This window comes from Aythya ferina (assembly GCF_964211825.1).
Source record: "Aythya ferina genome assembly, chromosome: 17".
Lineage (NCBI taxonomy): Eukaryota > Metazoa > Chordata > Aves > Anseriformes > Anatidae > Aythya > Aythya ferina.
In genome coordinates this window covers 2,285,057-2,301,322 of record NC_140316.1, presented here as the reverse complement: position 1 = coordinate 2,301,322, position 16,266 = coordinate 2,285,057, and the positions used below count along the sequence as shown (strand labels likewise).

General features: G+C 38.6%; 1 protein-coding gene across 4 annotated transcripts in view; it reads right to left on the bottom strand.

The window, feature by feature from the left end:
* The window catches only part of PIWIL1 (piwi like RNA-mediated gene silencing 1), a 39,391-nt gene that overhangs the window by 20,209 nt on the left and 2,916 nt on the right, over positions 1 to 16,266 (bottom strand). The window contains exons 2-4 of one of the 4 annotated variants that reach the window (XM_084491660.1): positions 12,772 to 12,969; positions 3,330 to 3,452; positions 1,193 to 1,278 (exon numbers count right to left, since the gene is read on the bottom strand). In XM_084491660.1, coding sequence (XP_084347786.1) covers positions 1,193 to 1,270 — 78 coding nt within the window. In that variant the 5' untranslated portion in view covers positions 1,271 to 1,278; positions 3,330 to 3,452; positions 12,772 to 12,969. Of the gene's footprint in view, positions 1 to 1,192; positions 1,279 to 1,737; positions 1,911 to 3,329; positions 3,453 to 12,771; positions 12,970 to 16,266 lie in introns of those variants that run through there. The other 3 variants (XM_084491661.1, XM_084491659.1, XM_084491662.1) reach the window with 3 other exon arrangements.

The following is a 16,266-nucleotide window of genomic DNA, read 5'->3' as shown; positions in this document are numbered from 1 at the left end:
ACCACTGCCACACACCCTGCCAGCACCCAACTCCTGGAATTCCTCTACCCCTTCACCCTCAGAGCACTTGGCACCTGTCTCACGATTCCCACATGCACATTCTGATGCAGAACACAGCACTCCACAACATCAGTAAGTAGGCAGGCCTCCATGTTCTTATATTCTCCACCTTACGGTCTTTATGTCCACTCAAAACAACTCATTGCAATTTGTGCTCACTGTCCTCTTTCCCTGTACTCCTTCCTACTCATCCCGTTGCCCCCCTCCCCCCACTCCCCCACCTCCCTTTTCCTACCTTTGCAGCAAGAACAACCACAAATTTGTCAGAAAATCAGTAAGGAAAGGTAGGCCTCTGACCTTAAACCTCACTAACCTTTTTTGAAAAAAAAAAATAAATAAATCACTAGCAGTAACAACTTGGTGATATTATGATACCTCTGTATCAGTCCAGTGTAAAAGTCAAATAGCATGGCGCATTTCTACAACACATGGCTACTTGCTACTGTTTTCCCCTACAATTAGGGCAGATCGTGTTCTCACTTGAGACACAAGTGCACGCCAAAGCCCTCATTTTCCAAACTTGTATGAAACTCTTTTCTTCATTCTGCAGCCTCGTACAAAAGTGGCTTTAGAAACACTTCTGGAACTGACCTTTGCAGAGGAAGATATGCTCGGCCTATACAACAGAACAGTGTCAGTTTACATAGGGAGAAAAAGAACTAAAATCATTTTTTTCTCCACTTGGACTGCATCAGCATTTGTTGTCCAACTTCACCTATAGTCATGGTTTCTTTTCTTTCCTCCTCCACAAGAAGATACTGACATCACCTCCTGACTTCTGCTATAAATTCTACTCAAGTCATGAAGCACAAGTTTGAAGTAATCACATCTCAGGTTTATAAACCCTATTCCCAGTTCAAGAGGGCCATCAACGCTACAAGACACATTTTCCTGTTTCAGAAACAGGCTTATAAGCTACCTCCTATTTCTACTCATTCTATTCAGACAACTATATTACAATAGAGCACTTATTTAAAATCACACAGAATTGTTTAATTTTATTAACTGCTTTTGATTAAATACATCTGACACAAGATATACATACATATATCATTCAATGTACATGTATAGATCTAATATTAACTAAGTCTTTTCAGAGCATAGCTGTGTGAACTAAAAAGAACCAACTTACAACAGCTCCTACAGAAGGAACAGCAGTTTCCTGTCCTGGAGGCCTCCCTCTGGCTCTGGCTCTAGCTCTTCCTGTCATTTTCCCTTCTAAGACAAGGCATGTACAGCATTAGCGTTCGATCTCCCACTTCCCCCACCCAACACATATTATGAACAGCACTATCACATTTGCCCTTGTTTAATTTAAATTGACTCAGTAAGATGCACCCTTATTTACAGCCCCCCCCAGCCTTTGTCTCTCCACATTAATACAGCCACAACAGCCAGTGTGAGTAAGTAATGGCTCCTCAGCGCAGGCCTAATGGCACAGCCCACCAGGTGCTCTCAAACTGCGCAGAAAGACAACTGGCGAGCACAGGCAAATACACCTCAGTCAAGCCAAAGTCAGGGCCCATGACACCAAGTTACATCTGCAACTGGGTTCAGACCCATTCCCCGCTCTACCCCCGGAGCACCTCACACCCCCTGCCAACCACACGCCCACCCCTCTGCTCGCACAGCTCCCCCTAATACCCCAAACCACCCCCCGACCCCTCCCACAACAACCTGCCCTCTCTCTGGGCTCGATCCCGACACCTCCACCAGCCTCAGGCCGCTACCGGAGTCCAACCACAGCCGCTCCCCCAAACATAGACCCACCCCACCCAGGCTTTACCGCCGCAGCCTCCCCTCAGGCCACACCCAGCGCCTCGCCTCACGCAGCACGCGCTGGCGGCGCCAGGCGGGAACGCGCGGCCTTCCCTGATTGGCTGCCGAGGCTCGAGCGCTGCCGAAGAGGCCCAAAGTATTCGGCTGGCCCTAGCGGACGCAGCCGAAGCTGGCCGGGTTTTCCCGCTTCCGCCTTCACAGGGGCTTGCCCCGCCCCGCTGCCCCGCTGATAAATAATAAAAGTGGATAAATAAAAGTAGATAAATAAAAGTTCTGTCTGGCCGCGCCGACATGCTGCTTCCCACAGGGCGAGGGACCCCGACAGCCCTGGGAGGCTGAGTGAACTGGGCCGGGCCCTGCGCCCGCTGAGAGGTCTTCCTGCTCTGGAGGCTCGTTTGTCAGCCAGAGCAGGCTTTTGGTTGTTTTTTTTTTTTTATAACTTTCCTGAGGGAACTTTCCCCTAAAAATTATTCCCTCATCGCGGTTCTTGCTTGAAACGTGAGTTTAAGTTAGCCAGAAGGTGGAGCAATAAAACAAGAAATAAAACTCCAAAGTTGTTTCAGAGGGTTGTGTTTGTCTACACAGATAAGGGTAAAACTTCTTGCTCTGCTCAGAGATGTGCCAAATATAGACAAAAATAGACACAAATAGGCTTAAATGTGCACTGCATGGAAGCTGTTGGAAGGAATGACTGGGCATAAGCCAATTAAGCATCAACAATTCAAAACACATGAGCAATCATCCTCACATTGAGCTGTGTTCTTCAGCACACTAGCAATCAAATAGGAAAAAAAAAAAAAAAAGTGCCTTTTTCTAAGTATCAAGACTGATTCAATTGTGATGATTGTTTCCAGAGAGTCACAACCTCTATTTCAGATACTTTGCAACAGAACTAGGAAATTTTATGACTTAGAACTAAGTGTCCCTAAGTGGAGAGGGCCCCCACACTTCTGTAGCCAGGGTGCCTACACAGCACCAAGGCTCAAGAGTGTATTTCTGTTGTTTTTAAGTTGCCTTTAACTTAAGGTTTTGGTGACTGTGATGCATCTGGAGACACTGACTTCAAGGTACAAGAGATAACATTATCTAATTAAAACCTTAACTTCATAAAAGACTGGTCTGATCTCATGAGGTCATTCACAATTTTTCAGCTACCTGCAGGGAATAGAGGACTAGGTTGTTTTTCTTTGTCCTCTGTTATTCCAGGTGGAAAAGGAGTGGCAGCATCAACATAAAAAATAAAAATATCTCCTTATGTTTGATTTGGATTGTCAGTTTGTCTCCAAAGCCAGTTCTGTATTGCTTCTACTTGATGTCAGCATAGCAACACACTTAGGAAAACAGATTCTCTTTTGCAAATTAAAAATAAAAGCTTTCAAACTCTGGAAGTGTGGATATTGCCGCTTAAAGATAGTTGAAGTACTTTCAGCATGTAATTTTTATTACTCAAATATGGATGTGGATAAATATTTAACAAACTTAACACATACACTCAGATGAGGCATGTTCATTGCTTCTGAGAGATTACTGCTTGCCATGGGCTCTTTACCCACAGAGGGAACTTTTACTGCTCAGTAGCCTGCAGAACTCTCCAGTGGGTCAGGGGGTTGAAGCTGCGAAAACACAATATGCAGATTTTCTTAGCTCAACAGTATTTAAGGATAAACAGAATATAAAGATGTTGTCAAAGTCGTTTACATTATGTAAATTGTGAGAAAACAGAATGTGTGTGTAGGAAATATATTTGTTTATTCATTTAAAATATCTGCCATACTTAATGCTTATTTTTTTTATGCCTGGTTCTTTCCATTTCATGGCAGAACTTAATTATCTTTAGATGGGAATTGCTAAAAGTACTTAATCAGGTTTGCTACCTACAGCAATTCCTTATAAAATGAAAATAAAAATGAAAATAAACATCCACAGTAAGCACCCTCCTTTTTATACGTGGGTAGTCAGACAGTTAATTAGTAGTTAATGAAAGATAGGTTCCAATTTTCTTTTCACAGTCTTTCAGACTTTTTTTTTTTTTTAAAATCCAATTCAAATATAGTTAAAACTGTCTCTACAGGTATGCTTAATGCATTTTCACAATCATGGGAAAGGTGGAAATGGCAATGTACCAGTTGCAACAGGTGCATCATGTCCATAGTCCTGGCTGGTTTTTAGTAGAAACACAGGAAAAAAAAAAAGATTTTGAAAATGGAGGTTGTTTGCATTTTACTTTTCTCCATGTTGCCAAAAAATTTACTAATGCTGGACTTCAACACGTTGAAATATCAAATACAAAATAATTTTTTTTCACAGCTACTTAGCTTGCACGTTGCTTTGATGTTTGCTTTATCCGCGATGCAATTGTTTTTGCCTTCTGTCTCCTGTTGCTACAATAAGCCATTTCCCATACATGTCATCTCCAAAGGGGAAAAGACCGCATGGAAACAGAACAAAGAAAACAGAACAAAAGAAAATCGGGGATTTTTCCAAAGGCCCATTTGATGTACAAGTATAAACAGGAAAAAGATGCCTGAGGAGGTAGGAGCCAGGAACTGCACTAGCAGACAGCTGTTAACTTGTGTAGTTAGCAGCACTTTGGGATCCTGGATGGTAAATAAATAAATGAGTTGAATGCACACAGTGAAGAAAATGCTCACTTCAGTACCTTCAGCATAATGTTTTACTGTGCTGTAACCTCCTAGCAGTGTAAGTTTCATGTACTTTTGTAACACCAAGTTCAGGTAGCAATAGCTCTTTTGGTTCTAACCCCAGAAATGACAATACCTCAAGATATCAGAATAAAAACTACTGTAAATTGTGCTGAAGGAAGAAGAAGTAAGGAACAGCTCACACTGGAACACAGCAACTCACGTGTGGCTAGATTTTCAAAAGCCCGAGATATTGGTCCTGAATCTTTTAAAATATTTTTTAAAATTTTCAAATGGGAATTACTCAAAATAAACTTTAACATTCAAATTCCTGTGGTAGTTTTCAAGTACTCACAAATCTCAACCACAATGTTTTTACATTCTTCTTAATTATTTTTTTAATAAAGTTAGGCAAGGTTTTAAAGACTGATGTTACTATCTGAAATACTATCTCATGAGTTAACAATCTTGCTTCTTCTCTATGCAAGTTCTTAATGTCACATTTAATTTACTATAATTATGCTTGGGATAGAGGAGCTGATCTGCCTACACAGTGGAGCCTGGGTTTTGTGCTACCTTGGGTGGAGTATAGGGGCCTGGAAAACTATTATTTACATACCAAAACAGAAAGCAAAAGGCATGTTACGGAAAAAATCTGCTCCTAAGGAGATAATACCCAACTCACTGCATAACAAATATAATGCAAGCATTTTATCTCGGGAAGGGGGAAAATACATTTTTCAACTTATTTCCTCTGCTATTCTCTAGTCTATTTTTTAATCCCTAATTTCTGTTTTTCCTTTTGCATGAGCCTTTATTCTCTGTAACCCTTCTGCTGTAGTATCACTCACTAGTTTTGGAATCTGTGTAGGGCTCTCTCCTGCTCCCCATGACAACAATGTTTTGCTTCAGCAGAAGCAAACTGTTTTTCTGCTTCACATGCTCCCTATTTACCGGGGTATCTAATCACCACAGTTATCACCACTGCTCATTCCAAACCCTGTTTTGTCAGACAGTGCCCCAAGCCCTCTTTTCCTGAAAAGAAAATGGCCTCTTATTTATGAACTATCATATCCTTGCTAAAAATGTCCCATGCGATATCAACTTAACTCTCTTTTCTGTTAATTTCTGCCCATTACAAATTCACATCAGTCCTAGCTGACATTTAATGTGCATCCAATTCCTGACCAAAGTAAGCAAGAAGTGATTTGACTCAGTTCTGAATAAAATTGACAGAAACAGGACCTACTGCATGATAAGTAAAACTTACTGTATAAATAAGCATGAATTTTTGTCCTTCTTTGTCTAAATGTTTTAGTAATAAGAGGAGATGAAGTATTCATGTATGGAGTATGTTAGAATGGAAAGAGTCTTTTTATTCAGGTTTTATAGAGTAAAAGTACTGAAAAGTAATGGGACATTTCAGGAGAGAGACTAGCAAGAGTTCTCAACTTTGGACAGATTGATTTCAGCTCATTTAGCAAGCAGTTTTGATCTAATTGTCTTTTTATTGCTCTGAACATTCCTGAATTATGCAGAGAATTTGGGTTATGTGATTCAGTGTTGGATTAAAAAATGTCATAGCTTAACTTTCTTTAAAATAGTGTAGAACTTTGCTCACAGTCAATGAAGTTCATTATTTTTTTGTTCAAAGCCCAGCTGCAGGCCTGGAGCATTTCTCATAAATATCAGGAAGTACCCGAAGCCACAGTCAGGATTAAAGAGTTGATCTGAACCTTAGATCTCAGCTTTAAAGCTGTAATGTACAGTGAATTTGGTTTCATGGTAAAGGAAATGGTAATTGCTGAAGTATGTTTTCTTAAGTTGCAAAATCATTTTTGAAATGTTTTCATTGAAATTTTTGTCAGTGCTGTGCATGAGAATGAGTGGACTTGAAGCACGGCACTTTCACGGGATGACAGCACTGAATTTGTGTATTGGTGTCACTGATGCAGAGACAGAGGCCAGTGTTGCTACTCTTTTGGGCATGACATTGTTACTGAAATTATCAGATCCATAGTCACAATCTATAGGACTATCCAAGCAAGTCAAGTAACGATTTCGGTACACTATTCCAAGAATTTTCCTGAAAGATTGGTCAAGTTCCTGGTTATCTGGCAGATACGCTCTCACAAGAACCAAGAACACAAATCCACAAGTGATATCCTTGGTTACAAAAGTGCAAAGTAAACTCCTTAGTACAGTAGTAAGGCACTAGTAAAAGCACTTTGCTCCTTGCTCCAAACAGATACAGGGTCTGGTCTGCAGGGCTGAAAATAATGGAAGAGCACAATGAAGTATCAAACAGGTTTCTACCTGTCTGCTACACCTGGGCAGCTGCTCTAACCAAACCACACACCCTATACTCTGTTTCTACAGCAGTTTAACCTGAACATTTTATTACATGGAGGCAACTGTCTTTATTGCATTTACATGAAAACAGAAATATGAACATTTGGTGCTCCTTGACCTTTTTCAAAGGAGGTTGCATTTAAACATGGGCTTCTTTCTACAATAGGTAGAATTTACTCATATTCTGTTGCTTTGTGATTTTAAGTCAAAAAAAAATGTAACTTTTGAGACTGCTGCTTTTGAAAACTGCTTTCTTGGGTGCATTCTGTCTATGTAATAAAGGTATACTTCATATAGCATTTGCATAATGGGAACCACAGGCCAAAGTGTTAGTATCTGCAGCCTACATAAGCAAAGACACATGCACGTTTTTAGTGAATCTGTCACAGGCTACTTAAAAAGGCAATAGGTGCTTATGAATTCAGTGCTGCAATGATATTGAAACATGGATGGGCATTTATGCCACTACTGACCTCCTCTTAGTTCTGTGGGATTCCAGATAGGCAGATGCTTTGTGATCCTGGCCAGTAGTTGCAGACTTTCTTCAAGGTATCATAGTTTTTAGAAACTGCTATGTTATGTAAAATACATTAATAAAGGTTTCATATCTCTTCCTCCTATATTTGATTGTCAAAATTTGCGGTTGTATCTTGTATTGCACCCTTTGTAAGACAACATGAATGTGTCTCACAGTGGTGTCTCAGCACTTCATTTCAGATGCAGTGTAGTAAGTGCCTTGGAAATTAAATCTATGGCTCCATATTTAAGGCTGCCATTTTATATTATTGAACAGCAAAATAAAGAAGACTTAATCTCAATCTTAAACCTTTTCCTTAAATTTTATTTTAGAATGCCTCATTTAGAATTAACCAATCACGATGATCTGATACATAATACAGTAAGCTACAATTAATAGGGCTCAATCTCTACTGCTACATATTTAAAAGAAGCACATTTGTCTCTATGGAAAGAAACTTATCCTACATATAAAATAAATTAAAAATGAGCACCACATAATAAAGTGTTGTAGAGGTTGCATGAGAAAGAAAAATGAGTGTGTTGTTTCCTTATGAAATTTTGCAGGCTAGAACTTCCTCTCAGGGCACACGAGTGAAACAACCTCCTGAGCCAGGGCTGTTATGAGCTGGGAACACCAAGTAAGAAAACATGTCAACAGAGGCCGCACTGGCATGCTGATCCCTCTGCAGGAATGCCATCTGATTTCCTTGATGGTGGTCGTGTTGAGAACCTAACAGTGATCAGAAGAATGAGGAAGAATTGGAATGGTTTTTCTTAGATGATTCCAAAGCATGGATGTAACTGCAGATATCAAAGAAGCATTTCACTTCAGGATCTGAATTAGTTCCTTTCCACTTACTGTATCCCTAGTTTCATTTTATTACTAGTTCAGTCTTCCATTTGTGTGTTTAAATTACTGACATGGGTGTCAATAACAGGAGAACTGGCAAAAGCTCTTATCTTGACTCTGATGGGAAACAACTCACAACTGAATTCATTTTGCTGTAGATAGTATGAGCAACAGATTGTAAATTTCCCTACCTAAACCACTGGGACATTCTGGCAAGCAATAGGAGGCAGGGCTTTGCTTACTGGGATACTGGCAGGCTTCTGCAGATATTCTAAGCAATCCACAAATAAACACAAGAATTTTAATTACGTGAATGGCTTGTGTGACAAACTTTCTTTTGGGATGAGGGAGAGCAGATGGACTTTTTGTGTGTGCTTGCAGTATACAATGAAGAATTCAAATACAAAACTGAGATACTGGAATTTCTTGCTTAGATGCTGCCTATTCTTGAAGGTGCCTAATTTCATGTGCACTGAACTCTTTGATTATAAATTTCCCCAGGCACTCCAAGTTCCTCTTTTGTACTTTCCCAGTGCAAAACTGCCTTGACAAAACTTACCAGATTCTTTGCACCAGAGGCAGTTCAGGAGAAAACAAGTTAGAAGCACTCACTCTGTGGACTACATCCACAACAATATGGGAAAGATACTGAAAGGCCAGTAAGAAAGATAGAAACATGAAGGAGCAGCAGGCAGGCATAAGCAGCCGTCACTGTCAGGGCATTCACCTACTGACAATCTAATTTCTCCATACCTTCAAATTCAGCCTAAGCAAAAGGTATGCAGGCTGCATGAATTATTCCCATAGGGACAGTCTAACCTCAGCTATTTTTCACCTTGGGCATCTTTCAAGCATGCAGTGGTTTATTTGCACAAATTACCTGTGAACTGCATCATATGCACAGTGAGTCCAGTCAAGGAATAAGAAAGCAAGAGAGAAAAGGAGCCATAAACAGCAGCTCTTCCCATGAAAAATCCACAGGCTTGTATGATCAAAAAAGATGGACATCGGTCTTTGAAAACAAGTGCTGGAGGGCATTCAGCTAGAGGGAAGGATGAAGGTGGAGTCTAAGTGGAAGACAGTGCGCTCTTGCAGTCCTGAATGAGACCAGGAAACAATTCATGGTGCAAACAGGACCGTAGGCTCCTCCATGGCATGTGCTACTGCATGCACTTAGGCAACATGATGGGGGAATTACTGGTATTCTGCTGAGCTTACTTTACTAAATCAAGCCTGCACTCATCTTTAGAAATGTGCAGAAAGGGATGGAGGGATACAAGTCCAGCATGCAGAGGTTAGGCTGGCTCAATGTGCTGGCTATTCGGGACTCCACCTGAATCCTATTTGTTGTGCAAGGGAACTCTGGCCGATAGCCAGGCATCTGTATGATGTTGAGTCACAAGGTACTAAACTCAGGTGCAAAGTCTGTAATTTCCACTGGAGCTGTAACCTGCTTGAAGTAGATCTTTTCAGAAGAATTACACAGTGACCAAATCTACAGGACCATCCCCGAGATGGACTGGGAACCTCTGTAACCTGCTGTGAAGGGTGTTGGGAACGCACAAATCCCTGCCTGCCAACACCGTGAAAATGCAGACTGTTACGCTATTTCTTATGTGTTAGGTACACACAGACAGGCAACAGTAAGCTCCCCAAAATGTAGGCCAGAAATGCCCACTACATTCAGACTTCTGTCAAGGGAAACATCCAGAACACTGAAAGATGTTTTGAAAACAGGTTCTGTTTCGCATTGCTTTGTTCTGTTTTTATCAATCTCAATCATTTAACTCCTGCCTGGCACCACCCTATGGAAAGGAGACTGGCAGACACCATAAAAGCACAATGGAATCTTCCAGCCTTCCAGTAAGATAAAAAGTGTCAGCTTCCAACCCTTGGAAGTTTTAAGTACATTCTTAATTGATTTTTTTTAGAAGGCCACAAAATTATCCTGAACTCTTAAGAGTTTTTAAAATGGCTCCCACTAAACCTATCTTTATGGTAACAAAAAGGGACAGCTTTTGGTACAGAGGAAGAAATACAAATCAGTCCTTATATCAAAACATAAAAATCTTGGAGCCATTTGTTGCTTTTCTATACTGTTAGTGGCAAACAGAGCGAAGGATAGAGCAGTAATGCTAGAAGATTAATTTGAAATGAACTACAAAATTTATTATTGAGATTTATTCTTTAAGTCATACTGATAGATCACTGTATCACAAGAGGCCATTCCAGTTTTCTCTTGCTTACATAACCTAAGAATAAAATTTCCATGTTTCTAAACTCAGTCATTTTCAGTGCAGTTTAATGAAATCCATCCAATTTACCCATATCTTTCTGATGAGATAGCCAGAAATTAGTGCAATACTTCAAGAAGAGATGAAAAGATTAAATCAAGATTTGCCCTTACTTAATACAGATTATTATTGTGAAAACAATCCTAAATACTTTTTTTTTTCCAAACTATTATATTGAATATTTATATTTAACTGCTAACACCCATCTTTGTTAGTTCCTTTTTTCTCTGGATATCCCTGACCCAATCAATGAATCTGATTAGTTCATTTACCCCTATTTCAGTCAAAAATTTTAGTCTAGTTTTAGGCATCTTTGTCTTAGTGACACTAGTCTTCACTACTGTTCTTGTGACATCTCCCTAATCTTTTTTTTTTTTTTTTGCATTTTTTTCTTATTTCCTGTGATTTCCATATTTCTATCTGTCTTACTTCTCTGATAGACTCTACAAACAAAGGTTATTTTAAGCCAAATTTGTGCAGAAAGGCTGGTGCTTCCTGAAACAAAGAGGATCAATCTTGCCTTGGACCCCTCAGCAATTGTCAGTACAGAAAACAAAAAACAAAAACTTGTTCATTGCTTGGCCCGCATCAACTGTTATTATTAAATTCAGGACTTCCACATTGTAGATTTGTTCTACTCAGTAAAATCTGCTGTTATTTCATCATTGCTACTACTAGCCATTTAATTTCCACATATTTTCATCCCTAAGTATCTTAATTAAAGAGAAATGAGGTAGTGAATTCATTTAATAGCACCTCCTTAACTAAATCCAAGTTGGGTGATGCTAAAACTGCTTACTCTGTGCATTTCACATAGGAATCTAGAGCAGAAATTCATTGCTACTGTTCAGGGAAGTGGAAAACAAACAAACAAAAAAAAACATACACAGATTCACTTCCAGTTTTCCTTTCTCTTTGGCTTCTATCTTATTCCTCTTTCCACTAAAGAGATATTGTTTAGAACATTGGTTTTGGGCCTGATAACTCCCTAGATATTACCTAGATAATTAGAACTGTAGTTATTTTTTTTCTTTAAATTTATATTTAGCAGATTCCTCATGACTGCTATATTGATATTGCCTGACAACTTGTTTTATTATAGACCAAGCAAATGCTAATCCTTTATTTAATTAAGAAGATGTATAGATTAAGGCAGATGAAATGTCGTGTTGTTTTTTTGTTTGTGTGTTTGTTTTTTGTAACAAAGGAACTGCCCAGTGTTTTTTGGAAGCAGAGAAAAAAAACAAGACGTCACATTTCAACTAAATAAAAAAATGCAAGTAGGGCATTAGTCCAATGCTTTTGTATTGTGCATTTCAAAGTTTGCACCCAGTGGGTGGGGCAAAAAAAAAAAAATCAGGGCCTCCTATGGTGAAAATGTATTTGGGATTCAACATCTAGAATCTGACCCTATCTTCTGCTCCCTGGGATTGTCAACTGCTTCAGGGGTTGTCTGATATATACCTCCTTTTCTCACTTCTGAGAATTTTTAGCTTGGAGTGTGTTTGAAAACACTTCAGAAAAAAGGTGGAAAACACAGAGTGCTTTCTTTGAAATACACTCCTTTGTTAAATTCCTTTCCCAAGGGTAAAGAGACTCTCAAACACCTGAGGGCAACAAATGACTCTATTCAACACTCTCACAAATGACCTAATAAACTCCCAAAGGGTTACAATAGCTTATTTGTCATCATTTCTTGTCAGCTATTTATAGCACCAATGTAAATTGAAGCAAAACAATAAATACCCGAGTTATTTTCTTTATTTTGAAGGTTCTTTAAAGACCAAACGGTGCTTTTAAAAAAAAATTGCAATTTAATTTAAATCACTCATATGTTTCGCGTTGAACAAAGCTTATATCTACGCACATGCCAAACATCTACCACCATTTTCCTTCCCTGCTAATATTTGCAAACAATGACTTTATAAAATTTTATTTGGTTAACTTTTAAAATGTTGACCCATAGCCTGATGAACCATGTTACAAATGCTCCTGATGAACAGATTTCAACTTAGACTTCAGTGAAAAAAGCAGGGGGATGAATGCAGCAGTAAACTTCCTGATCTCAGTAACATTAATTTCAAGGTGTAATAACTCCATTGTTATTAACTCCATTTCAGATCCATTCTGGATTGAATTCTGATCCACGAATCCACCCATTGTATTGCACTCATAATGAAAAGAGGTTGTAAAGCTGCCCTAACAGAGGAGATGAACGATGTACCTATTTGTGTTGTTAAACCATAGTTAACTAAGTTAAGAGGAGAAGACTTACCTGAGGCAGTCTGGTGTGCTTTTCATGAACCAACACTGGAGAGTTTGGCACGATCAGTTGCACATTGATCCAAAAATGTACATTGCATAAGCATCAGCACAGTGGGTATTTTATGTGTGCACTGTCCTTTACACAACGTGACATTCACCTTGTTACAACACAGGATAAGTTTTTGGCCAAGTTCAGCAGTGAACATCCCTGCCAAATAAGATAATTCACAGGTATTTTGAAAAACTATTTTTATGGAACATCAAGCAGGTTTTATTTATACAGTAAAATAAAAAATTAAAAAGATGAGAAACTGTTTCATAAAAATGCTGAAGTAAGCGCAACCCATTATTATTTTGGTTCTAGAAAGAGAGATAATACGAATTTCAAGGCTACAATTATTATTGTGATTTCTATAGTCTGAAGTGGTGATATAGCTCAAGGAAAAAATGTCCAGTTTTGGGTGTCTTGAATCAGTTGCAATTTATATTATGAACCCTGTATAGATACACGGAGCCTCTGGGGAGCAGATGAAGGCTGCACTGAGTGTGGCTAAGATCTGCTATCAGATGACTGATTCCGTAAGGAGAAGCTGTATTCACTCTATCTATGCTAGAAATGGGAGAAAAATAATGCATGGTCTCTGGATAAATTAAAAAGAGAGAGAGAGAAACAAGAGCCAGATTTTTAAACACCTTAAATTTACATTCCTAAATGAAAACCACCTTCAGTTCCTGGCTGCATTTTCTCTCATAGATATTCTCATTCTAGCTCTAGGACAAATTAGGACAACTCCTCTGTTCATTAAGTTATTTTTACATAATTAAGTTCAGGAATCTGAATGGAAAGCAACATAAATCTTAATAGTGACAAAGCAGCATTACCATATAGAAAATGGTAAGACTCAGAGCCATCTGTCAAATATAGACGTAGTACCACATATATTTGATATTTTACTGTATTTATCCCTTTAAGCAGAAGATGGCTTCACTGACTTGAATTGAGTTGGGCAGATACCTGTTAAATGAGTCCAGATCAAATGGTTTTACTACTACCAATATTTTGAAAGTAATACCTAAATTATCACTCTGCCTTTAGACAAAAATGAAGAAAATGACTGAGGATTACGTAGGTTTTCTTTTGATGGCTCTTTTGTTGCAATTTATTTGCCTAAATCAGTTCAATTTGGTGGCTTGCGAATTGGCACAAGAGCTGAGCCAATTTACAATATTCCACTAAGAAATCTAGCTACATTTTTTTAAGTGTATTCTCTGTTTTCTCTCTAGTGTATTTTATGTTGACTGCATCATTTGTAATGCAGCACAGTATGTAAAATATGTCTATCCATCTCTTGCAACATCCTTTGACTTATCAGCTTCATTGCCACCACCAGCTTATTGATATACTTTTTGATGTCTGTGATAAAAACACCCATCTCCTGACTGCTAGAGTCAAATGCCTTGGTTACAAGTTTCGCTGGTCCATATAAATGCATGTATATGTATGCAGATGTGTATGTACGTATTTACATTTTTGTGGTTATTGCATGAATTCTGCTTGAGAAAAAGAAGAAAGAGAATTCACAAGGCAGTTCTGAAAGAAACTCAGATATTGCTGTGATCATGGCTGCAGTGGACATAAAAATGAGAAGGGTAAGGAAGCATTAAGACTGTCAAGAGAAACATTCACATGCCTAAAACAAGTTTTAGAGAGATTTAGGCACTTAAATACTGAACTTCAATCTGCGTAATTTCTTCAGAATATGTCTAACTCCAGATATGGCTAAAATCATTCTTTGACCACTTGGTTTCCAGTTCTGTCTCCTGGACATATGCGGAGCAGCTGGGTACAACTCTTGCTTGAGACCTCTTGGAATTCAGGACCTAGCCAGAGTACTGAAGCACCAGTTTGTGGAGGAGGATGCTGTATCAATAGCACTGCGCTTCGCACAATGTGCAATGGCTGTAGCCATTCATATTTTAAAATAACACATCTCACTTTTACATGCAGTGGTTTCATGGTGAGAGAGCTCAGCCAGGAGGTATAGGTTCAAAACCAAAAAGAAGGTAACCAAGGGAACAAATGTATCATTAGTTTATATTCACTACAAAAGGGCAACTGCAGGTGCCTAGGTGAGCGCAAAGAAGTTCTTGTTTTCAAAGTCTGCATATTGCTATGCTCTATCTTACTCTTACTTTGCAAGCAGGCTAAAGATGTCTCCAAGGAGAAATGTAATTCACTAAAAGTACCAAAGAAGATACATAATTTTCGGGATGTTTCAGGGATAAGAGCAGGAAACAAAAGAAAAATTCAGCTTATGGTAGCTATTAATTTTAAGATGAATTCATGATTGTGAGCATTTTACCAAATCATCCCATGTCACACTTACTGTGTGATTCATCTCACACAGTCTCTGCTATCTAAAAGCTAGGAGTTTAATCTGAACTAGTTATCTCGGCTCCACCAGACCATTTACTGTACACCATATCTAGAAGATGTTCTTTCTCATTGTAAGTGCTGATAGGATGGTAATATTCTGGAGGTGCTGGTTTCTTTTTTTCAGCAATAGATTCTTCTAAAGTCTTATCACGGTTCGTGCCTTTTTTAGATGGCTAAAGCAAAAAGAAAGTAATTGGGCCTTTTTGTAGCCATTATAACTTTGTGTCCAGATGCTATATTCAAGGAACGATCAATGCCTTTAGGCAGCTAGAGACAAAGGAGCAAGGGAAAATACATATGCAAACAAGTAAACGTCTGGAAAAACTTCATGTTGCAATTGTATTCCTGTGTCCATAATAGCTTACAGAGCTGAGAGACCCCAGGTTTCTAGGGGTCTCATTTCAGCTTTTGTGAGCTCAGATGACATAAAAGTGGACTAGATTTTAGGCACACGAAATTGTCTGCTATTTACTTTTGTTCTGCAGAGGGAAAACTCCTTTTTCCTTGGTTCTGAAGCATTATTGCCATAGGTATGATTAATAACAACAACAAGATATTACAAACACACACAGGTAGCTAATAGGAAACAACAATTTTGTAAAAACCTATTCTGAGCTCGATTAGACTTGGTACTCAAAATGCTGGCAGCAATGATAAATTTTGTTGAAATATTGTTAATACAGACACATCCTAACATGTATCCTCTATGTCTTTTCTAAATTAATATATGATAAACAAAACATCAGTGCAATGGAAGGAAAAAAAAAAAAAGTGAGATGCTATAATATAGAATCTTTATATAATGACAAAATCAAGTGCTCTCTAAGTCTCAGTTTACGTATTTAAATGATCTTTGCCTTAAACAATGGTTGTAACCAGACAGACATATGGTAAATATGTCCCGATCCATTATGTTCTTCTATTCAGACCAAGAAAGCTGGTCGGAAAGAGGGAGGTTTGGTATTAAAAGTGATCTGGTGTTATGTACACTCAAGTAACCCCTTCATGGGGGAAAAAAAAAAAAAAAAAAAAAACTTTGTGAAAAGGGAAAAAAATCTTAAAAAGCAA